The sequence below is a fragment of the Pagrus major genome, chromosome 15, assembly GCF_040436345.1.
Source record: "Pagrus major chromosome 15, Pma_NU_1.0".
NCBI lineage: Eukaryota > Metazoa > Chordata > Actinopteri > Spariformes > Sparidae > Pagrus > Pagrus major.
This window is the reverse complement of record NC_133229.1, coordinates 13,949,455-13,975,206: the sequence shown is the minus strand read 5'-3', so window position 1 is coordinate 13,975,206 and position 25,752 is coordinate 13,949,455. Positions and strand designations below refer to the sequence as shown.

The following is a 25,752-nucleotide window of genomic DNA, read 5'->3' as shown; positions in this document are numbered from 1 at the left end:
AACCATAATATCATCACCATCTTGTTGCTGCTGTTTACATTCACCCAGACACAAATTTTAAAAATGCACTATGTGGTTATAGATGTATGTATATAAATAACTGTTTATATGTTCTATGCTTGTAAAGCATGTAGGAGCTCCAAAATCTCATTTTGTTATGTGAAGTTATGTTGTATAATGTCAAGTAAATCACCTTGAATCTTGAATATTTCTGGTGATTTTTTTTACAAATGCTGGATTAATTAATATGCCAGCATACTTTTTTCGTCACCTTCTGCAACACCTTGCCAAATGTCCAGTGATAGGGGAGCGTGTTACGATTGACATCATGCAAACAGCCAATCATTTATCAGGTGTGTTGTTCGGTTGCACCATCATGTGACAACAACAGACACAGCATGTAGATGGTGTGGAAATTCCTTTGGTACAGGGCAAGTACAGGGAAAACCACTTCACATAACAACTGGACTCGGCTGCAATGTTTTGCCCACAACTTCCATTCAGCTCTCGGTGAGTAATGTTAGTGTTTGCTTTTAGTAGTTTTACTGTCACAGACAGTTGGTTGTATTAATAACATGAATATTTTCAATTAAGACTACCCAGGGAGGCCAGGCTATGTTCACCTTGTCATCACAGAGAGGTTGAGACAGAATCCCTCTTCTTACTATACAGTGAAAAATACTGGGTTTATCCATCCCCCGGTCCTCAGAAACTGCCTTATCTATGTGGGGTGAAAAGTCAACGTGCAATAATAGTATGTTGACTATTGTCATAACCTAAAAGAAAACAAGCTCCACTCTAAATGTTGCTAAGTGATTACGAGTTTGTATGTTTGAAATGTATTTCTTATGGTGTGATCATATATTTAGTTTTCTTGTTTAAATGTAATAATCATGTAATATGTCATTCAGCTTTGGCAATAATGTAACTTACACATTTATGCTAATAACGCTTATTTGACTTAAGTCACGCAGCAAATGTGTAAGTCCTCATATTTAATTTCAATAATAAAAATAACTCTAATCGAAAAAAGAAAATAGTCATTCAATGCAAAGTAAGTTGGTTCAAAATACAGGTTAAATACGGTTAAAGGAAACCACGTTCCCCTTGTCTTTATCAAAATTAGGTAATAAAAAATTATCTAATCTATCATGATACATTTTTCAGCTATATCGACAAGCCCCAACTGTATGCAGACTTGGCATGCTTACTGTGGTACGCAGTCAACCCCCCACAGGCCCATTCTGAGCCAGGAAAAACTGTAAAGGCAAGGTGATTTTAAAGATAAACATGCTAGTGCAGGTTTAAACTCAAAGTCAAGTGCTTTAAGAATGTATAAACTATGGCTGCATCTGCATCAATGTCCTGATGGTGCCAGAATTTTGCTGAGCATGTAGTGACATGCTTTTGTTAGGGAAGCCCCCAAGAGATGATAACAGCTAATATCAACAAGCCAGAGAATTTAGCTTTCTTAACCACAGAGTCTCAGTTACTCTGTGTTAAGTCACGAGAGTGGTTCATTCAGATCTCTTTAAGCTACACATGTGAAAAAAAAGACTAATGGCAGAAGGGCCAAGACCTTTGGTCTCATTTAGCCTCCAACAGTTTCACCTTCTGCTCTCTACAGCTCAACATCAGAGGGTCGGGGAGGGCCAAAGGACCAGGGACGGAGCCAGGGGCAGGATGTCACGTCTAACCCTGAACCCACCAGCCAAACCAGCAAGGCTCTGTGGGACGCTCCGTCCCAGCTTTGAGAACAAAGGAGAGGGTCTGACACTGGCCAGGCAGCCCCCAGTTCCTGGCTGGACTCCAAGTCTTCTAGGACCCTTTAAGGCTGCTCTACAGGACCATGTCCAGGCTTTGGCACTGCTAAGACGTTTTTTAAACCCATTACACATGGAAAGGGTTTTCCTCCTAACTCAGAACTCAAGAATACTTCAAAATGGAAACACAGATAAGAGTCAGTCCACTCTTAGGCTGTAGCCTTACACAGCCAAATCCTCAGCATACAAGCAGGACGAGGATATGAGCAGACAGGACAGACAAAAGACCAGCTCAGGTAGAGGCATAAGAAAGTATTACCTTACTACTAGTTTTAAAAAGTCTCTGTCTTTGACCACTATACAATATGGAGTCATCATAAAAAGCCTTTTACAATGCTGCTGGAGTCAGTTACATAAACAATGCATTTCTATTGCTCCTCAGGGAACGAGAGTACTGTATGAGCCATCGTGTGGAATTCCACAGGGAGGAAACAGGTTTTAGACGGATAGATGTTTAGTATTCCTCTCAGCATGCAGAGTCAAGTAAGGCAATCTAGGCCTCCACTGAAATTCAGGTCGATTGGATTTTCACCAAATGAATGCAGATAAGTTAGAGTTACATTGTACCGGTTGTACAGATTTCAGACTGTTCTCTAAAACTTTTCCAAATTGAAATTACACAAAAAAAATATTTTTTAACACAATCAGTGTTGGTAAACAAACATGTCCAATGCTGTCACCATTAAATGAGGACTGTAGCATTAATGATCATGATAGACATATCTGAAAAACATAGCTGGATACTCAACACCTTCACTGACTACAGAAGTATAGTGTCCTGATTTGATTGAGGGTCATTATTGCCATTGGCTGCCATTCTGAGCCGTCCAATCAAATCATTTTTTGCTCCAGTCAAGTAGTTACTGACAGCAGACACACAAAACACCTGTTATATGTAATTCATAGCATTAGTACAGTTGGAGATGACAGAGCCCTTCAGTGGTTTTGCTGAGTGAGGTATGTCAGCAGTGTTTCTGAAGGGTTTAAAAGCAGACAATCATCCATCAGCCCTTTTGATATTTTCTTTATATCATTCAACCTGGCAATAGACAAGTTTTCAGCTTCAACATATCATTATAAAGTAAATATTGATTGCACAATGTAATGGCTATAGATTAATGAAACCATCTGTGTTTATATGGGTTCCCTATAAATCACTATGCAATTTTGTCTGCCACTGGGCACACAGTCACCCGGGAAAAAGAAAGTTAATTGGCGATCCATTTCTATTACGTGTTGTTGTTATTTGGGACACTGCAACAGCGGAACCAACAATAATATCACTTGGAAACGCTGAGGGGCAAATGTTGTCTGTTGCCATTTTAAGTACTTTCATATTTATCAAAATTTGAGTGAGTGTGAATGTGTGTGAATTTTAGCATCAACAGAAGGCCCACATGGAGGGACACTATGAATTTCTGCCACTCGTGGTTGCTCATTCAAAACAATGACAATATAAAAGATAGTTTGTCAAAGTCGTGAAGTAGCGTGATCATGGAGCTAAAAAACTACGACTACGACGGGACTCAGGTAGAAATGTATGAAGATGAAGCAGAGTTTTACTGATTTGACGCTTTGACATTACATTGTCCGACTTCCTTCCTCACTCTGATGTTTGATCTGATGTTACCGTGCACTGTTAACTTGAATAAAATTACCGATTTCTCTGAGTTTGAACATTGTAGGAAACATTCAGGATAGTGTAAGTACACAACTCAACAAAATATATAACAAAGGTCTAGCCAAGGTCTAGCCATTTCTAATGAGGAAATGTTACGTATTATATATTATCTCTTAAAAAGTGATGGGTACAGAGAGTTCCCCCAAAGAAGTGGCATGGGAAGAGGAGGAGGGGCATGAGAGGGAGTGGTGTTCAAGGGGTTTGAGTGGTGTCCAGCAGGGTTCAAGTGCTGGTGTTTTGGTCCTTAAAGAGGCAAGCAGCAGGACTGAGATCCAGAAACCAGAAAACCTCCAACACAATAACAGCAGAGTTTAGGGGCTCCCCATCTCAGCGCCTTGAACAATTCCACAGTATGTCTGTGCATTAATGAACTACTCGGGCTCATATGCAAATCAGACAATGGAGCGAGACACTTTGCATGTGCTGAGAGTGTGTTGGAGCGCGGGTGTGTTTTCTGTGGGAGTGTGAGAGCCCAAAGGTGGGAACTGGGCAACCTTCTCACCCTTGTTCTGTGTAGGAACATAATAGGAAGAAGTAGGGAGGTGGTGAACAAGACGCTGCAGTGGCAAACACACAAGAACAGATATGGGGGGTTGGGGGAGTAAATACCACTGCAGGAGGGGTTTGGTGCTGTGGTAACAGCGTTCTCAGACAAACAGCACGATCAAGATTCAACACACAGACACATAAACAGAGCAAACACACTCACATGCATTCCATACACAGACTTCCAAACTGAGAAAATGGGCAAACCACAAAACAAGATGTAAATGGATAAAAAGATGTGGCACTGTGCCATAATCCCCAACAAGACATCAGTCTCCCATGGACAAGAACAAGCTCTGGGAACATCTGAATGAAATGACAGAGAAACAGAGGAATTAGTAGATGAATGAGAGAAAGAAAGGATGAATGGTAAATCTTGGCCAAACTAATGGACTTGGAAAGGCTGCTTTCTTTCAGTCTTCCTGCAGCTATAGATCTCAAAGCGGCGTTTGATGTGGATGTGAGCATATATGTGTGCTCCTGTGTGCATGTGTGTGCATATACATTATGTATTTGTGTAAATTTTTCCACAGTACATGAGCTGCACTTGTTTGAAAATATGCATATATAACTGTGCATGTGCGTCGCACACTTTTTGCTGCTGAGATACAGTGTGACCTTTCTCTCAACCTTTAATGTCTTCAGCAGCCTCGTCCTCTCTTCATCGCCTGAACCTCCCCTCCATACTTTTTTCCTCTCACACTCTCTATGTCCATAAAGATATTCACTTCATTAAATTTACATACATTCTTCTTGTTTTTATTCCACCTAACTAAGGTTTACTGCATATGACTCAGCTGTTTAGGTTTACTAACTTTCAACATGTGCATCTGAACCAACTATGTCCTCCTAAAAAGTAGACGTGATATATGTCACTAAGCTGGGTAGCCTTAAGGATAGCGAAATTCCAAACTTCAGATGAAAAATTAAAGCAGGTGCCAGGATCCATGTGGAAATTAGAGAGAAAAGCTCATAGATAGGCCCCTGTTGAGGCCTTTGCACCTATAATAACAAAAGTAAAAGAGGAAAAAGAGGGGGGGGCTGGTCTTCCTCTTCCTTTATGAGCAGGCAGTTGGGACCTTCGATGCCTCTCAGGAAGATAGAAACCTGCATTATGCAAAAGTAATCAGAGGAACAAACCACTTTGGTCACTAACTGGAGCAGCAAGGAGCGGGATAGACAGAGAGGGAGAAAGAGATACATGAAAAGTAAATAGTGTGTGAGAAGGGATCAACACATTTCTATACTCACTATATATCACTCTATATCACTTCTATACTGACGAGCCCATGAAGCAGCCGAGATTTACTGCTTTACCGTCTGCCCTCCACACATGATACAGGAGAGACATCTTTACCACCTCTCATGTGCAGAGAGATGTTGTAGTGGAGAGGCTTAGTGTGAAACATTGAAACACCAAACAGATAGAGCAGAAACATTTGTCTCAAGCGAAACGGGCTTGCACATCAAAATGTTAGTCATATATCACCGCGGTATTTTGGGCAGCAGAGTTCACATGAAGTGAAATATTTTATACAAGGAATGGAAACACCAACGTCACTGAGCTGAATGCTGCACATCCATTAAAGCTGGTTTTCATTAACAGTTCAGAGATATTAGAATTTTAAGAAACACATTTAGCAGTTTTGCCATTATTAAAGGGACATGACCGAAGAGGTAAAGGCAAGGCCGGGCAGTGTATTACATCAGAGCAAACGTTAACATAGTGTATGTGATATTGCATTTACACTGTCAGGAATGTTTAACTCATCCTGGGACCTCTTCGTGTTGCAATCGCTCTCTTACCATTGCCAAACAATTGTAATACTGTATTACAAAACGATGGAATACATATATTTTAGCATTTGGTTGTCGTTACAATTTAAAGTTCATTGAGTTATTTATATATGGAGATCATGTTTATTTAAAAGGTGAAAAACATGGGAAATGTGTTGTACATGTCGGTGTGAGACAGTGCATACCTTGTACCGCATCTTGGGACAGGAGTGAATGTAAAAGCCCAGGTAGTAGTAGGACAGCTTGGGGGACTGTTTCTGCAGCTGCCTGGTGAAAGCGATCTCCCTGTAGCAGGAAACACACAGACACATCTTTTCAGAGAGGCACTGTGAGAAAAGGCTCTGGCTTTATGCATTCAGAAACATCACATGCAGTTTAGTGTTAATGCTTCTTACAATCAGGAACCTCTCCAGCAACACTGACTCTGCTGCACAGATTTAAATTTCAAATGGTACACAATCATGTTAGCATGACTTACACACTGTCAGTTAATTGCACCACATAATTTATTGGTGATTTTAATTTTTTAATGTATGTTTATGACAGTTGATTCCAGGCATTTTGCATTGTGCAAACAAATGTAAGCACATGCAGTTTGTACACTAAATCGACAGCCAAACAAATGACACACCAGAGCTGATCAGCAGTTTGGATGCAGTTTTCATCGCTGAAAACAGTACGCAATAGTTATCAAGAATATATGAATTGTTATAAGACCTGAAACAGAGTGTCTAAGTGTAAACCAGCTACCTTAAAATGTGTTTTTCTCAGAGGTTAGTATAAAAACAGAATATAAATGAGGGCATTAAGGAATAAAATTGGTACCAGCAACTCTGACTAGAGCAGTGCCTTAGCTGAGGAAGTAAACACCCACACTCAAAAAGGCAGCTTTTCTTGGTCTCATTTCATTACACAAAAACAACTGCCTTCTCTCTATCGGCATTGAGCCCTAGAGCAGAAAAGAAGGTGGTGAAAAAGGGAGGGCGAGAGCGTGTAAAATAAAGATTTAGAACTTGGAAGATTTATACAGCTTCTTCAAATACAGTAAATGTCTTGCCTGCTTTATTTTTCCCCAATAGTCTCTTCCTTAATTGCATCCTTTTTCTAAAAGCCTATTTTCCCCTTTCCTTCTGCCGTTTCCTTCACTATTCCATAACTAAATTCCAGCTCCTCTTTCTTCTCCCTTTTTGTTTCTCTCTTCCTTCCACCCTCTGTGTTTCACCCGCTTAAATGAAGGGGGAGAATTCCCTTTCTTACAATACTTAAGAGAGAGAGAAAGAGGCCTTAAAATAAAATAGATGCACTGAAAAATAAGACATGGGACAAAGCAGGCCAAGCCGGGGAGGGGGAGAGACAGGGAGAGAGAGAGCAGGAGGAGAATATAAAAGAGGAGGGTCAAGAAAGAGAAAGGGAGGGAGAAGAGAGGCAGCGAGAGCGAGGTGCTAGAAGGTCACCCGCTTGCTGCCAGGTTCCTGGGTTCCCATCCCCTCTCCACAAAAGCACCCGGCAGGCCTGAATTGGGGGAGGGGGGTCAAGAGAGGCGAGGGGCCCATTCACAAAAAGCCCTGCACCCCCCCCCCCCCCCCCCCCCCCCCCTTCACTTGAGGCCTTCACACCCCCACCTCCAACCCCATGGCAGCAGCTTGAGTCCACCATTATCCCCTCTTCAGCCATCTGACACTCCAGCACAAGCCAATTATCAAGCCCTCTGCTCCTGCACAGCTTCCCTCATACTGATGTACACACACACACACACACACACACACACACACACACACACACACACACACACACACACACACACACACACACACACACACACACACACACACACACACACACACACACACACACACACACACACACACACACAAAGGGTCCATAATAGTGCATACCATGAGGTGTTGACTACAGCCTCGCATGCATGCGGAAACATTTCATTACGAAACATTACAGGAGTACTGTTGATTAGCCAGATGTAAAATGCTAAAAGTGATGGGAAGCACACAGAAGTTTATTTAACTGGGGAAATTACCATGAAATTACACACGGACTGTATATAATAAAGAATGTCCTGAGCTGGGCCTATCCACCCTTTTGTTCATGGATCAGAATTATCTATGTGAAGCCCGATCCACTTTTGTTTACCGGCACAGCAGATGTCAAAAACACTCCATCGGGATTCCTTTGAAAATTCAAATTGTACAAAGTTGTGAGCGAGTTAAAGGCAAGTGAACTGAACGACACATGAAATAAACAAACAGCACCCTTGAGTGCAGGAGCATACAGCGCCGAGCAGGTGTACAGAGTCGCTTTGGGTTTAGAAGAAATGTTGCTTTGCATCAGCTACATTTTGCAGGTGTTGATTTGAACTTAAATATGATATAACAAGACTATGGGACATGATATGATTTTTTTTTTTTTTAATCATAAATACTTAATTGTAATGCAGGTTATATTTATTCTAAAAGCTTTCTAAAATCTGGATAGTTCTTCTTAATAGTTCTACTGATATTAATACAGGCTAACTTTGGGCTATGTCTGCATTTTTTCACTCTATTATGTACTATTATGTATATCAAATAAATATTACAATGGATAAGGTTTCAGTAAATACTGCATATTTAGAGACTTGGAAAAGGATCAGGGGCAACACAAGATATTCAGGACATCCCCATCAGAAAGTGATCCAGGTTGGACGCCAGCTGTGTTTCCTTCACACATCTCCTCAGGCACCTCATTATGTGCCTCTTTACTTCTCCTCCTCCTCCTCCTGTCCTCAGGGCCCGTGACAGAAAGTGCTACACTCCTGGAAGACATTTCTCAACATCCCCCTCTCCTGTTTCTACTGCTGAATGACAGGTATACACACATAGACTGATGTATAGTACAAACATACAGTGCTGCAATTGTTTTTGTACTTTTGTAAACATACACATTTAACCACAGCTGCAACGTAATCTAAACTCGAAGCCTGTTTTCCCAGATGACGACCGGGCAAATACAGTATGTCGAACAAAATAAAGGTTCTACAGCAAGTACTTTCTATAACCTTTCCATTACTTTTTGTTACAAAAATGAAAAATCAATGTACTGCTACCTACTTTACACATAATTCCACCATGATTTCTTTAAGTTTGAAAAGTGTGTGTGTGGGTGTGTGTGTACATGCATTCTGTACAGTAAGTTTTGGAGAGAGTCAGCCAGGCCAAGCAGACTAGGGAGTGTCCAGACCTGATCAAAGGCCCGGGCTCTGGTGTCTGTAAACAAGCGGGAGGATTTTAGTCCCGCTGGCTCCCTTCTCCAAGGCCTCCTCCACACACCGAGCACTCTGTGTTACTCTTGGAGTCAGACCCTTAAAATAACAAGTGATGGGGAGCCGTGCGCTTATGATGACCAGGGTGTTTCCTCTATAAGACCAGAGCCTGTCTGTCTTAACTGCTGGGCTGACTTAGTGTGTGATTTTACACACAGACACACAGGCACACAGACACACACACACACACACACACACACGAATGAATGAACACTTGCACCTGTACACACCAACTTTGAAGACCCAGATCACCCAGTCTCCCACATCTGTGCAGAAATATTTTAAAAAGCCTTTCTCACATTATTGGGTTACATTTTACAGGAAACTCCAGATATGTGCGCCTGTAGTGTGTGTGTGCAAGTGTGTGTGTTCTCTTATTTCATCCTGGCAGAGGGAACTGTCGTCAGCTGAACCACAAACAGAGCGTTGCCTCAACCAATCAAGTGCGAAGAAAGAGGTGTTTTTCCCAACGTGTGTATGGTATGGTATACAGTTCTAAGGAAAGATAAAAATTCGGGAGGAGTCGAAAAGATCAAGAGTCAGGGAGAGAGTAGGTTAGGAGGAGGACAAATGGAAAGGGAGGGAGAATGAAAGAGAGAACAAAGAGGGTAATCACCAATGGGAGGCACAGCAACTCCTCTCTTGAAAGGAGCTACATGTTGCATTTGGCGTATCATTACCTTATCCACCTTAAAAGGGACAGTCCAACTCCAAAATTAAAGACACTTTTCTTCTCATCTTTAGTACTATTCATCCATCAAGATTGTTTTGTTGTATGTCTGCCTTCTCTTGAATATAATTGACGTAGATGGAACTCGCCTTGTGGTGCTCAAAGCTCAAAAAAAATAGCTTAGCAAAACTCAACAGCAATGTCACTTACCAGATTTCAAGACCTGGTTACTCAAGATAACCCACAGACCTAGTTGTTAGCAGTTACACAACCATATTTCACTACACCCACCAACCGACTCACCGCGCATAAGGAAGCATGCATCTACTCACGAGGAGACTACTCTACTATGAGAGGCTAGCTAACTAACGTAACTACGCTAGCTAAAATTTTGAGCTCAGCAGAGGAGGACGCTATTAATCTTTACATCCTGCACTCGGCAAAAAACTCGGCAACTCGCACCAAAACAACTAGATGGATAAGTAGCACTACAGGTTAGAGGAAAAATCTATATTTTTGATTTTGGGGTGAACCTTCCCTTTAAGACACAGTTAATAAATTGGATTGTGCACCATTGGGTTATATTTAAGGAGGAATTTAATAGGATCGGGGCAAACTGCAGCATCCTCTCTATGACATGAAGCAACAAAAACATGGTCCTGATTTCGTGAAACAGGAGCTCTGACACTATCCCTTACATGCCAGAGGGGCTACAATCATCTCCACCATTATCTAAATTGTTTTCGCGATAATTATAAGATGGCTTTCGAAACAGCAGAAAAGGGATGACGTGGCCTGGCAACCAACCTGAGAGCAGAGTAGGAGCCCAGAGACAGCGAGGCAAAGTCTGGGTGGTAGTACAGGTACACAGAGGACACACAGGTAGGCAGGATGTCGATCACCCCCACTGCTACGATACGCCCGTCCAGCCAGTACTGCTGGTGGAAGGAGCCATAGCCCATCTCAGGCCCATCTGGAGAATATTCGGCCTAGGGAGGAGAAGCAAAGAGAGGAGAAGAGTAAGAGGAGGTGGTCACTGGTCAAAACAATTGTAACACTCTTGTGTGCAATATACATTTTATGTAAAATATATAAATCACAGTGGAATGAGAATGTGGTATTTAATAGGCCTGCTTTAACTTTCAGATCTACTTTCTCTGTCTTATACACACACACACCTGTATGATGGTGTATTATAAGCCAGGCTTTTCCCTGCCAGGCCTCACGCATTATGTGTGGGGGTGTACAGTAGCCTCACGTTCGGCCTGCTAATGACTCCCAAATGTGGAGCGAGAGCAGGAGCTCAGAGTTAGGGAGTGGGGGGGGTGGCGGGGGGAGCTGGCCCACAGAAACACTCCAGGAGAGGACTTTTTAATAAAAGACCCTGCATGAGCGAAATCCATTTCACCAGGCGGTGGTGGAGTGTTGCCAAGCTTTCTCCTATATGTCTGCGTCTGCTCCCTCCATGTGGCATGAAAGAATGTGGGTGTAGGTGTCCACCCGCGTGCTCGAGTCTACCCCGTTAATAAAACAGTTAAGTGTTTGACACACATTGCGTTTCTCATAGGGATCTACACGCTGGGCTTTTCAATCAAGACACTTGAGTGCTTTTCTCACAGAGGCTTAAGACGAGAGGCTTGGGGTTAGGGTTAAAAGTCATATTAAGCCAGGGTATTGGTTTGTGTGTGCGTGCGTGTGTGTGTCTTTCTTCAGTGCACGAGTAACAGGATCCCTCTCCTTTACCCAACGTTCATCTGGACCCAGTTAAGTAGCACAGACGCTGCTAGTTATCACAACACTGAGAGAGCTATCTTGCTAATCCATCGCGCCACTGAGTCCACACTCGGGCCAAATTAAACCTGACCAAAGAGAAACAAAAGGCACACACACACACACTCCCTACAGCTCTGTGACCCCAGAGGTCTGAACATCACCAATGGGGGTGACTGTGTGCCACATTCTTCACCATGTAAGGTTTTCTGTCATAGAGCTGCTAGTAAAAAATTAAAATTATATCCCTATAGCTCTGGCGCTTGGACACTCAGGTCTGATTACCTCTCTGACACAATGTACACCAGAGTCCATTCATCTTTTCGAGCATGTGTGGGTAGTTGGGTGGGAAGGGATGATTAAATTGTCTAACTGCTGATCCACATCAGAGGACATATGATATGAGATAGAGACGATGGGGGTTTACTACACATTAGCTGTGACTGCCTGGCAGGCTGGCCAAAAAAGGAGGAAAGAATCAAGAAGAAAAAACAGTGATTTGGGGCTGGGGGCGTTGAAGGGTGACAGGCACCACATCTGGAGCGAGCACTGCACTCTATGTGGCTGTGTGTGTGTGTGTGTGTGTGTGAGGCTGGGGGAACTGTCCGTCTGTGTAAGCAGGCGGCCTGTTATTTCTTGGCACCGGTTCCCTCCGACACACTGGAGGCTTTGTCAGAGGCCCAACTGTGTCATTTAAAAGTTGTAAGTAAAAGGTAAGAAAAAGAGAGCGAAGGTGATCAGTGTGTGGAAGAGAGGGAGATTTTTCTTACCCCACCTCGATTTTACATGCTTGGGCACAATTATGTGAATGCGAATGCCAGTGCGATGGAAGTAATGGCTGTCTGAGTTTGTTCGTTTGTTTTTAAGTTCATACCACGTTCAAGGCCGATCTTGTCTGACTGACCTGCACGTCACCTCAGACGACAGCTTAATGGTTGTGTCCTTGCCACCATGACAACAATCTAAACATTCTCTGGAACACTTCATACCACCCCAGAGCTTCCCCTGATGCCCCAAATCACTCTCATATGGCCCAAATGCAAGGCAATGTAAGCAGTGCGCTCGTCAAAGTAAGGAGGCGGTGTACTGCATGTTTGTTTTAGCCTGCTTAAACATTTTGGTAGAATTTACTATGGTCAGAAACAGGAATCTTGTACATGATTTTGCCTTTCAGATACTTGTCGGTGATTGTGTAAAGTTGCTGATTCTAATAAATCCAACCCACAGATAAACCCAATCTGGCTGTAATGATTGTCTGTGGTTGGAGAAAGGAGACCATCAGGTCTCTCCATCTTCAGCTCTGTAGCGACAATATAAAGACAAGCAGCTCGGAGCTCAGGTATGAGTTATCCCAAAACATAATAAAATGAGATAATTATATACCAACTGTTTAAAACTGTTTGTACGAAGTTTTAATATTAAACACACATACACTTACATGAATGTGCTGTGAGTATTCGATCTTACAGGGTGCCGTATTTTTCACATGATGTACTGTAATATCACTAATACTAACAGTACATGATGTCATAAACAATAAATAGAAAGCCAGCAAAAAATGATCCCAATCTTGAAAAAGTACTTTTGGGGTTTCGTTTGTGTCCTGTGTGAAATGACAACGTCCCTTGATGATGGTTAGAGCTGAACATTTTTGAAAAATATCTAAATATGATTATTTTGATTATGATATGATTTGCAATATGATTTACTAATACTGTGTCACCAGCAATTTGAATTTTAAAATTGTTCAGTCCTATTAAATTCTTTTTTTTCCTATTAGACCTTTCATTATTGTATTGTTTCCATATGGGATTTTGCTACTTGAAAGCTAGGTGCACAGCTACACAACACATATTGCTGTGCACTGATGTCTTTTCATTTAATGTTTTATGTGCAACACATGAATCTCAAATCCCAATTTGGACATTCACTTTAATGAAATTCCACGAAGCATCTGATCAAAGCAGTTGTTTGGAGCATTGTTTTCCAATAACAGAATAGACAAAGGCTTGGCTTGTGCTTAGACAGTTTCAATGTCACGGATATTAGTTGAAGAACAGATTTTGGAAATAGTTTCGAGTACTTTCCATCTCCTGAAAACAATCAGTGAATGACACATCATCTCTGGAAAAATCATTTAATGTGTTTTTATTTATCTGTAACTTACTTGACTTTCTTGTATTTGATTTCATTTGCCTGTATTTATTGGTCCTTTTTATGTAGCCAGTAAACACATTATTTCAAAGTAATACCTAAAAAGGTGTTGTTTAATTCAATTGCGCTTGAAATGTTTATTACTGCTAATTGCTGTGGATAAATAGCATTCAGCCAATTAATTGCTTTTAAGTGGAAACCAAATCAGTGGAGGGTCAAGTGTTCACCATGTTGTTTTTCTGTGTGCTGCAGCACTGAGTTGTTAGACCTACTGTGGCATTGATGCTGTTATGATTCTGGCACTGACCAACAACAGATGTTGAATTTACACATTTTTAACTCCCTTTCTTCCTTGCACTCACGTGCCCAACACACACACACAGGTTCTACAAGGAGGCTGCAGGTGTAGCATATCTCTGATCATGACAAATATTATTCTTAATATTCAAAAATACTAATTCATTTCTCACTGTAAAGGACAAAGTGAAATCTGTTTCACTACTTCACTCATTTACAGACCTGTTCTCTTATCTTACAGTAGATGCAGTGGATAGACTTGTCTGTTGGCTTACAGCTGAGGCATGTACAGTGGTGTCTGTATGTTCACTACTATGGTATGACACAGCTGGTGCATTCCCTGCTGATGTGTATCTCTGTTTCTTTACGTAAAAGAAATTCTTGCTCTATTCCTCTCAGACAGAGTAGAAAGAGGAAACAATCCACAGAAGGACAGAGAGAGAACATTTGAGAGGTGTGGCCATACAAATCGTAGTGACTAATTGGCCAACACCCCTGGTAATGAGTGTTTGCCCCTTGGTTAGACACATTAGGAGGCTGTAAAGAAAAATAAATAGAAAACAGAATGAGTGCATGAACCCCACCCAGCCCATAAACCCTAGAGTTTCTCCAGCACATGCCACTTAAACCTCCCAAGCACCTGTGTGACAGGCACCTGCATGACTGTCTGCAGGTACCGATGTGACACTGTTTATCAGGCAGCATAAATGTGTCCAAGTGTCTGTTTGTGTGCATGGATGTATTTAAAAAACAAAAATCAGAGGGATCAGTGACAGCTGGTGTTAATTACCTCTGAGTTCCAGCATGAATCCTCTGCAATTTTGGTTAAATGGAACCGAGCAACAAACAAACAAGTCAGACAACCTGGGTCCTAATTAGCTGCAGTTTGATTTGTAAGTATGCCGTTTGCATACATTTGTATAAATGCAGGCTTACATGAGAGCTGATGAACCACACAGTATGCAGGTCCATGTGGTGAGTGTCTGTGTGTGTGTATTTTAATAGCACTCTGATTGGAGACAGATGGAGGCCAACACGCAGAGGTAGCACAGAAAGCCATGCATAATAACTCTGAAAAGGAGAGCATTTGGAGAGAGACAGGAGGAGACAGAGAGGGGGATCAGACAAAAGAAATAAAACTAGTTGGGTGAGAGGGGGCTGAAAGAATGGGGATGGCCTCCTCAACCAGTCTGAGAGGAGGGGACAGTGAAGGAACGAAAATATGTGAGGCAGTGTGCCACGGTACGTGTGTGCACATGTGTGTGTATGTGTGTGTAATTCAGTGTGCCTGGCCGCCAGCCTTGACGAGGTGATAAAAGCTTGTTTCCTATAAACACTAATGATGTTCATTAGTGAGGACCTGAGGGGGCCCACAGGGGCAACACGGAGTGACTGTGTTTGTGTGTCTCTGTGTCAGTCAGTTCGTGTGTGCTCCTGGACCTCAATCCTATTAAAGTGGCTGTAATAAGTGCCCATCCTGGGTCTAATTGCTGGTGTAATTGTCCTGACCCAACAGGTCTACTGGTGTTGCTGAAGGCTGCAGCTCACCAGGCCAGCTAAGTGCTCAGCGATGCCCGGCTGCACCTACATCTCACTCCATCCATGCCATCCACACCCTTTATTGTAACCAGCGGAGAGGTTATTTATATCCTTTACCATGTGTTTGTTACAATTATGCATGTGCATACACTGTAAACTTGATATATCTGTGTATGAAAGGTGAATAGAGTGTATATTGTGTTTGTCATTATTTATTTTTAGATTATTCTATTATTTTCTTGCTTTGTCTTGTAATAAGTGAATTTCCCCAACCAACAGTCAAACCTCATTCAGTTTAGTGTAATTTAAGACAAAGGCTAGCAGCAAAGCCTCACTTTTGACAAGCTGGCATGACAAAATGACTTAATAATAATTTAATAATAATAATTTAACTTAATAAAATGATTTTGTCAATCCACTAATGGACTCATCATTTGATCTGTAATGTTTACTTAAACTTGGAATAGACACCTTTTTTTTCTTAAACTCATCGTTCTAAAGTAAAAATACTATGGCTGTAGAAAAATGTCACACTACTCTACACTACCATAGAAAAAGAAACCTGCTGATGGAGGAGCCAGTACAGGCGAAGAGGGAGAGAGAGAACCAAGAGTGAACGGACAGGCAAGGCATTCACTCAATGGAGAGCACTGGTGTTGTGTCAAAGTCTGTTCCCCTGCTGATATGTGTCTTCCCTTACAACCAGGACTGCAGACAGTTAAAAACTGGCATTCTTTTTACTAGATCACTGAGTAACAAAACCTACCTACTTATTTAAACAACCCAGTGTTTTAATCTGCTTTTCATAGTACTGAGATTAGGATTTTCTACTTTAGACAGTAGCCAGGCTGTTAGCGGTAGCCATGTTGGTAACGCTGATTAATAACGCAAATTATGACCACCTAAAAATGCATTCATTAAATGGATTACCGGCAAAGATTGTATTAATGAGTGCACCAGAAGCTGATATCAAACTTTCTATGGTGCCTTAATAATGACTTATTTTTCCTAACCCGGCTGATAACCATCTGTTAGGTCCCCAATCGGTGCCCACAGAACTGCCTAATCAGCCTCCAGTCTGTAGCACACCACACCAAGTGAAGAGCAGTAGTGGTATGTCCCATTCTGTCAAGGCCAGAGGAAATGGACCGGTCTAAAGACGGCAATCTGGACACCACATTTCACTGCGTTCTTCCTTCAACACCCCCCTTCACTTAGACGGGGCTAAATTAAAACCTCTCTGATATGAAACAAAACCCTCTCTCTGAATCCCTTAACCCCCCTCCCCTCAATCCAGCTGGAGGGCTTTTGAAGAGAGAGAGCAAAGGTGGTTGGGTAGGTATGTGCCGGATGAGGGGAACTAGTGTACTTTTATCCTCTTTTGAGTGTGTTTGATGAAGAACTAAATACTGAAACGCTGGACATTTTTCAAATCATTATCATCATCATCATCATCTCCATGACAGTAATTTCAGCAGGAAGCTCTTCTCTTGGTCGGGGCAAGTTATTACAGGTAACACACATATGGATGAACAGAGACATTTAAAAGCGGTTTTATTAAACTGTCATCAGGCCAAAAGAAATACATACCTCTAGTGGTGAATCACAGAGAAATCTCCGGAACTGTGGAGGGAGGCAGAGGGGGGGGGGAACAGAGAAAAACAGTTAGTTCTCTGGGTCACCAACTCTTTTGAAAAGGCATAAATGAAAACCATACACGTCTCTGTTGCCGTCCTACATAGTTTATTCCTCCCTGTTTTCTCCTCACTCAGGTGTCACATATCAACTGCTGCCCCCCCTGCCCCCATTTACAAAGGAGCATAAAAAGGGAGACTGTATTTACACAAATGCAAACATTTAGCCTATCAACTGAAGCTCACGGTCCAGGGAGGACATAGTGACAGCTTAAATAATCAGCACTGCCTATCTCTGAACACACTGTAAAATGCACATCAGATATCAATTACCGGGGGGCTTTACGTCTGTGGAAACATTAAATCTTCCTTACATTCTCTCTACTATTTCCTGTGCTGCTTCCTTTTTAGTGCCAGGATTGAGAGCAGTGTATTTACAGAAAAGCTGGGAAAAACGTAGCACACTTCCATGTTCAGGGCAAAAAACATTCTATAATGAGTCCCAGCACAGCCACAGTGGAGCAGTGATGGATAGCTTTTGGTTTACCCAGTCTGTCTCACCCTCATGTGCCACACCACAGTTTCAAGTTCAGATTTCACAAGGAAATGCTACAATCCAGCCATGAGCACAACATGGGTCTAGAACAGCAACAAAAAGTATCATAAACATTGGATAGAAACATTCCAGACAGGACTAAATAAACAAGGAGGAAATATGACTTTTGTGACAGCTCATAAAATAGGGGTTACATAATGACACTTATTAGCCAATGGCTTCTGTTAATAACGAGTTTTCCCTCACTTAATACTTGACTCCAACTTGGGTTTGTATGGGGTTTATATGGGGTTGTTAATAGCAATATATTGGACTGATTCAGAGGGGTTTTTCCTGGAATTTCGTTCTCGTCAGGTTGGAATACAGGATTCTGGAAAATGAAAATCTCTATTCAAACACATGCTGCTGAAGTCAAAAATGTCTATTTCTTTTGGTTCCTTCAGTTGAATGTTTGAGCTTCACTGTGCAGAATGATGTGTGTGCAGTTTGACTAGACGGCTGTTTTAACATTCACTGCTCAAAGCGTACATTTTCTCTGTCCTTATCTTATCTGATTTTAAGAGGCGGGCCTACGAGCATGATTTGCGACAATAGTTTGTAAGCCAATCCTGGTTCAATATTCAGCAAACACAAGTGTGATGTGGAACCTTGAATTGCCTTAATTCATGTGTGGAGGGGGGGTCAAACAGATTTAACTGCAGTTTCACATACTGACACCACTGAAGTTGTTGTCACTGACTGCGTATGATTAACAGCCTAATGAAGGTCTGTCAGTCTTATCCAACACTTTGCATTACTTCAGAAAGAATGTAAGAATAAATGTAAGCCAATGAAAATCAATAGGCTCAGTAGCTTCTCTGCCACTCATGATTTACTTTCCGTCATGAATGCTGGTGTTTGGAATAGGACTAGTCTCTACATACAGCAGCACTGTACAGCCACATACTATCTTTACCATTCCCACAAGCACACCATCATTTTCTTTGTGTGTGTGTGTGGGTGTCTATGCACACTAGCGATGACTGCTGACGGCATGGTTCACTGGGTGGGACGGTCCTGGCTAAGGTACAACTCAAAATCCTGCCAGTAGCCTCAACTCATCCAAAAAGAGTGTGGGTTTCGCCGTTTGTGCGCGTTGGTGACACTAATGCAATGTCCTACAATACGGGAGATGTTGTGGCAGAGAGGGGCCAAAGAATGATGCACTGTTGCCTGTCATTTCTATTTTAACTTCGTCTGAAGCTAACACTTTTGACTGCCTCTCAAACTCGCCCACTTGGGTTGTATTCTGGTCATAAAAATGACTAAATCCATAAAATATTAGCTCAGTTCCAGAGTCAGAAAAATAACTGCATCTTTAAAATATGAGGATCAAGCAGGGATACAGTCAGTGTACAAAACAACAGAACTAAAAAACAATGCACGCAGTTCTTGCTGAGAAAAGTTGTTGTGAGCTACAAAAGTCAAACTGTGCTCCCTGCAGTGCTGAATATGACAACGAGATGCAGTACAATTCCTTTAACCTCAACTGAACCTCACACCAGGATGAAGAGGCGTAGAGGGGAAGAGGGGATATACGGAACAGCACAGAACAAATACGGATGCGATTCTCATCCTACATCTGCTCTCAAGTCATTTTAACTTCCTGCTCAAGGCCAAACGACAGATTGTACTTGTACTGTAACTCTCAAGATGAAGTCACTACAATAGTCCCCGAGCTGATTGATCCCAGAAAGAAAATGTTGAACTATAAACAGTAGTGGATTTGTTAGAACTCTGCATGAACTTACACTTGTACATATTCTTTATATTAAAGGAGACCTATTGTGTTTTTTGTTTTTGTTTTTTTGCTTTCCTTCAGTTTTATAAAGGATCTTGTGCATGTCAAAGATATTGAAAGCTGTCCACACCAACAGAAGCTCCTCTCTCCCACAAAAAACACTGCTCGTGAAACACCTTGTCAGTTGTCCCGCCTTTAATTCTGTGACTTCATGACATCACACTACATCACCGTGTCACACATACAAGAGACAGGAGCTAAAATTATTTTCACCTGCTGAACAGGAGTATTTTATAAAGGTTTTATACTTTCCATGATGATATGGAAATTGGAGACTGTTAACTCAACAATGATCTTTGCTCATGCAAAGAAAATGCTTATCAAGTTCTCCACCTGTGTAACCATCCAGTAAAGTGTTATTTTCCACCCCTAACTTTACAGTGGCTACTGCTCTGCCAATCAACAACTTACCAACAGCAAAGCCTCCCAATGTGCGGTATTGCTGAAGGGCACAAATGAAACCTACTAAAAAACCAAATGGTTTACCAACAGCACAACAGCTGCACTTATTAGATGACATCATTTATAGGAGCCATGCTCCGACACTGGCTGCTGTGTGTGTGGAACTGAGAATCTCCACTTGACTTTGTAGTTACATGCTGTATTACTTGTTTCACACACTGGAGCTTGTTAAAGCAACATTATGTAGAAATCGGCATTTTGTGCGATTTGGTGCCCCCCACAGTTTTTGAGTGCAACACTGCTGTCATAAATATAAATCCAAGGTCTGTAACAGTTTGTCAGTAGGTGCTGACTACAAACAAAACTCATTACTTCATAACAGTGTTATGTGTTGAAAACTTGTATGTTGAAGTAAACATGTATGTAACGCTGTGATCCTACCCTCTCACTGAAGTTACATAGTGCAGAAACAAGTGATGGGGCAGAGTGGCTGAGACAGAGACACCATTCACCCTGTTACAAGACACTGTACCATCAACATGATGTTGAAGATGTTATTTTAAGGTCAAAAAGTTACATAATGTTGCTTTAATGTATGCAAATGCACACTTTGTTGCGTGCTTCATAATAAGTTGTGCTAGCGCCAAGCACCACCCATCCTCAGTCCCTCCTCCTCCATCTTTACCAGGCAGTCATCATACCAAAAGGAAACAAGCAGTGGACCGCAGCAACCTTCCACTGCCGTGTCAACCCTGCTTGGCTGTTTGCAGCTGCTCTCCTGGAGCCTGGCAGGGTTCGACCTCGCTCTAGCCACTGACAAACAACAGACCTCATGGCCCCGTCAGGCTTTCACAGACGCACAAACAAACAGACAGACTCATTCACAGACACACATTCTCTGCAGGAGATAGACAGTTTAATGTGCGGGTACAGTCGCTCAGGCATGAAGACAGCAAGCGAATGAACATGTGACTACAATCTCAGCTTCCTCTCTATCTCTAATACAACAACACATATGTCTGTAAATGGAGCCGCGTCCAGAGCGCCTTCTGGAACGCTCTCATCGACAACACATGGAGTCCATCACTTCCTCTCCAACTCTCCCTTTCCTATAGTAAACACTCATCTGTGTACGATTAGGAGGGCAAGCAGCCGTCTCACACACACACACACACACACACACACACACACACACACACACACACACACACACACACACACACACAGTACTGTACATATAAACACACGCATTTGCGTGAACCTAATTGCTACTTAGACTGTCGTCATTGTGCACTTTACTCACTCAAATCGTTGTACTTATTGGAGGGTCAAGGTGCCTGTATTCACTCTCTCACCTTAAAATAAAGCAACCCAAATAATGTTTCTTTCTCTCGTCACCAAGCGTTTGCTGACTAGATCATTGTTTATAGTGTGCAGACTGTGCAGGAGAGGCGCAAGCTGCAATGCTCAGGTTAATGGGTTGAATTAAACAAAAAGCTCTGACATTTGAGGAAGCGGATCTACAATGGTAAACATGCTGGTTACGGAAAGTTTCATTCAATCTCTCATTATTAGGAATAACCATGTTGCGGATAGCTTGAAGCTTATCTGAGCCAAAAATTATTTTCCTTATTTTTTTCTTCCATTTTTACTGATAAATTTTATTGGCTGTTCTTAGTTTTTTCCTTCCCTTTTTTTTTACGTGTCTCGGTTAAGGCCATCAAGAAGAGTAAATACAGATTTAACAGGATTTGTTTTCCTGAAAATGAATGCCACATGTGCAGGAACTCAGAGTCACGGCTCAGCTCAACAGTTAAGAACAGTAAGTGTGAGTTAGTGTGTGTGCGTGTGTGCGTGTGTGTGTGTGTGCGTGTCTAAATAATTGCAAGTATGTGCTTCAACTGTCAGGAAAGCATGATTAGATGTGGAAGGAATAATGTCTGGCTCCCTTCCAGTCATGGTACGACAGGAAATGCATACATCCTTAAACAAACAAAGCCATTCCCCTCTAGGACATCGTACTGTCTAATGGCAGTACAATTTTGGCTGGGTAATTCAACTTGCACACAACACAATCTCTCCTATCGCCTGGCTCTTAGCCAGGCTGACGGTATTCCACATTCTGTCCCTAGGTAATACTTTAATGGATTAATAAATACCTCCACAAATACTAAGTGATCCAACTTCCTAGGTAGCAACAGGCAAAGAATGGCACAGCACCAAAATGTGCCATCACCACATCAACAATGTGTTTCCCATTTCTATATGAATACCACAGGACAATGGGGGGCTCGGAGCTTCTGGGAAGCAAACAGGCATATTAACCAGGAGTTTGACGGGCAAGAAAATAAAATCAGAGTTTAGTACTGTGAGCTCAAGAGTGGTTGTCACAGTAGTGTGTCCAATTAAAGGGTATAAAATAAAAAGTTAAACTTGTTTGAGTGGGAACAATTACAGATGCCGTGTCTAAATTAACCCCAGTGGGACGAAGCAAACCAAGGAGAGACAGCATGGCATCTTCAGGTCTGGTATTAACTTGAAGAGCTTCGACAGCACGGTCGAATGGTCACTTCCTATGTCCTTTCCAAACCATTTTTCCATGACATCAATGGAAAACATCATAAGGTCAAGGAAAGACGTGGAGGAGAATTGATGAGGACTTGTGCAAAGACAAATGCTGTACTAAGAGAATCCGACTATACTTAAACAAGGCAACGTAATTATGTGATGGCTGATGTCAGTGTTGTAGGTCTGCCATGTTGAAACTACAATGTTCCGACTACTAAAAGCGCCTCTTAGATACTTTGATTACTACGGATTATGAGCCAGTGGATATAATAACTTAAACCTCCACACAGCTAAAGACCTTGAAATGTCAACCTGATTGTGTTTTGAAGTAACGCCAAACCGATATATCAGTTGGCTTATCACAGATGTAACTGTATGGGTATATACTGTCAGATATGTGCTAATATGAAATTTTTTTATTAGAGATTAAATGGCATAAGAAGATGCTTTGGGTGATCCAAAATGTAGGGTTATTATAAAACTGTAAAACATTCTGCCTCCATTACATATCTTTGTGTTGTTAGATTGACAAACACACATGATCCTCACAAAAAACGTGTATATATTGGCCAATGTATCGATATCAGAAATTTTCTCTCCCTAATATCTGTATCGCATGAGCCTCAAAAATTGGTCAGGCTCTACTTTGAAGTTGTCAGGGCTAAGGCTGTGGATGAGTCATGTGACATGCTGATCATTTGTTTTGGTGAATAACAGAATGGTGCGCCAATTTGAATGAATGTCCACTCCCTAAGGTAGAGAAGTCAAGGTGAATTACAAAGAACGGGCTCGCCTTTAAGTGTATTTAGCCCAACGTTCTGATTCACTCTGTGCTTTAACACTACACTACATTCAGTCAGTATCCAACCTGGAAAGTCCATCAATAAAAAAAAGAACTTTATTTTCTGGCAACCCAACAGACAGCTGAGTTGTTTGCGCAGCTCCACACCTCAACGTTTTTTCTGTTTTTTTAGATGTTAGTCCTCTAGTTGTTGAACCCATCTGATCCCAGTGCAGTCAAAAACCTGAGCTGAGGCTGTGCACGCAAACACACACAAACACACGCTCCCTTTAATAGAGCTAGTGTTATGGCACTAGGAAAGAATCTGCCACAGTCTGCCCAATCTGACAGCTTTTATTATTTATTAATTACCGTACTTTTACAAGCTGGAGAATCCAGTAATTTACTGAGGCCTGCTGGCAGGAGGGTGGTGGAGGAGGAGGAGGAGGTTGTTTTTCCAGCCCTGAGGGACAAAAGGCTCTCTCAGGTTGGTGAAAATGTCCAGCAGTTCTGCATCCTGACTAGACTTTATTTTCTCCTTTTTTATAGATATAGATATATAAAAGTGGAGAAATTGAGGTGTGTATATATTTTTATAATATAATTTACTGTGCATTATAAGCTCATTTTCAAACTTTATTACTGGTTAGTGTTTCTGTTTCTCATTCCCATTAATAACTGCACAATTCTTCTCATTCACTGCATAAACCAGGGAACTTTGTCTTTCTTTTATAGAGTTCACAGTTACAGCTCACAATTTTAAGAAAAACAGAAGAAAAAAAATGATTGTAATAATTTGTCGAGGACCAATAAATGCTACAATTCTGCAAATACTCTGTACATTGTTCATGTGATGAACTGTGGGATAAACTGTTTTTGATCGAGGTACAAAGACTGTGATTTCACCAATAAAAGACATTAATTTCAAATTAATCTGTCAATTATTTTAACGATTATTCAATGATTTACTTCTACTAATCTATCACAGAAAATATGACATATGTCCATTACAATTTTCTAAAGTCTAATGTGAAATCAGTCAACTGTGTGATGTCATGAAGTCACGGAATTAAAGGCAGGACTACTGACGAGGCGTTTCAGGAGCAGTGTTTTCTGTGGGAGAGGGGAGCTTTTGTTGGTGTGGATTTTGACATTTTTAACTTTCTTTTAAAAAGAAAGAAGATCTTTTACAAGATTGCACATGAACCTATATAAAACACTGAAGGAAAGGAAAAAAAGAGAAAGCATAATAGATCGCCTTTAAACGACATAAAATAGAGAAAAGAAGAAGCTGGGACAAGCATTGTGCAGTATCTCCCTACAGTAGGTGCAGAATAATAATCATGCAGTACCTCGCTCTCACTACATTCGCTGGGGTCATCACCATGAATGGCCATCTGGTAGCGGGCGTACAGCGCCGCCGACTGCTCATAGGACGCTGTGAATTGAGGGTCCTCCAAGCTGACCGGCACTAGCCTCACCTTCGAGCACAGGGTGTGGAGGGGGAAGGAGCAATACGGTGGAGGGTGATTTTATAAGGGTTGACAATGAATACAAGGACGGTGAGTCGTCACAATTCTTTTTTTTTTTTTAAAGAAGAAGATGAGGAAGCATGGTTGCTGAGGAATGAACAGTGCAGGATTCAACAATAGCGTTTTAAACAGTGTTATACAAGTGCTTTGGCATGTTAGGGTTTGCATCAGTCTCCTAGTCCTCAAGGCAAGCTGGTAACACAGCGGGTCTGTTTTGAGTTAAAGACTTGATTTAGTGATTTTATCAGACTGTTGCGCAAAAAGGACACATGGATGCAAGAAAACAATGGGATTCTAGGAGACTGAAAGTGGGTTTTTAAAATAATGAGATGTCGGGCAAGTTGAAGATGAGGCTAGTGCACCGCCCAGCTTTTACCACAGATCGCACGGAGAGGATTGCTAATTCAAGATTCAACACAGTGTCAGTGTGAGTAAGGTCCAGAGCAAGAGGAATCCAGAGTCTTGTCTCAATAGATCATCTTACAGACTCTTCCATACTACAGACTCCTCTCGAGAAAGTAAACAAGGTTACACAGACTGCACGCACAAAGTAAATTAAAATCTCATTACCACTGCTTAATCCTAAACTGGGATGAGATTCCAGTTCAGACATAGGGGACTATTGTGAGGGCAGGTTGATGGGGGGGCGGAGGCACAGATGAAGTAAATGTGTCAAGGTCGAGAGGGTTCAACTGACGAGCTGCCCCCCAAAACTGTAACAGCTCAAGACTAAACGACCCCGCTGGCTGACCGAGGGCCAACTCAGACACCTGGAGAAACACTGCTCTCAACCATGGCGTATGGAAACATTTTCCCTTCCATTTCCTCTCCCTTTGACTCTCGCTC

At 41.8% G+C, this 25,752-nt stretch overlaps 1 protein-coding gene across 3 annotated transcripts in view; it reads right to left on the bottom strand.

The window, feature by feature from the left end:
* The window catches only part of LOC141009450 (arginyl-tRNA--protein transferase 1), a 58,766-nt gene that overhangs the window by 18,472 nt on the left and 14,542 nt on the right, over window positions 1-25,752 (bottom strand). For 2 of the 3 annotated variants that reach the window (XM_073482083.1, XM_073482085.1), the window contains 3 exons: window positions 17,184-17,216; window positions 10,641-10,822; window positions 6,033-6,132 (listed from right to left, as the gene is read on the bottom strand). In XM_073482083.1, coding sequence (XP_073338184.1) covers window positions 6,033-6,132; window positions 10,641-10,822; window positions 17,184-17,216 — 315 coding nt within the window. Of the gene's footprint in view, window positions 1-6,032; window positions 6,133-10,640; window positions 10,823-17,183; window positions 17,217-24,726; window positions 24,856-25,752 lie in introns of all 3 variants that reach the window. The other variant, XM_073482084.1, reaches the window with a different exon arrangement.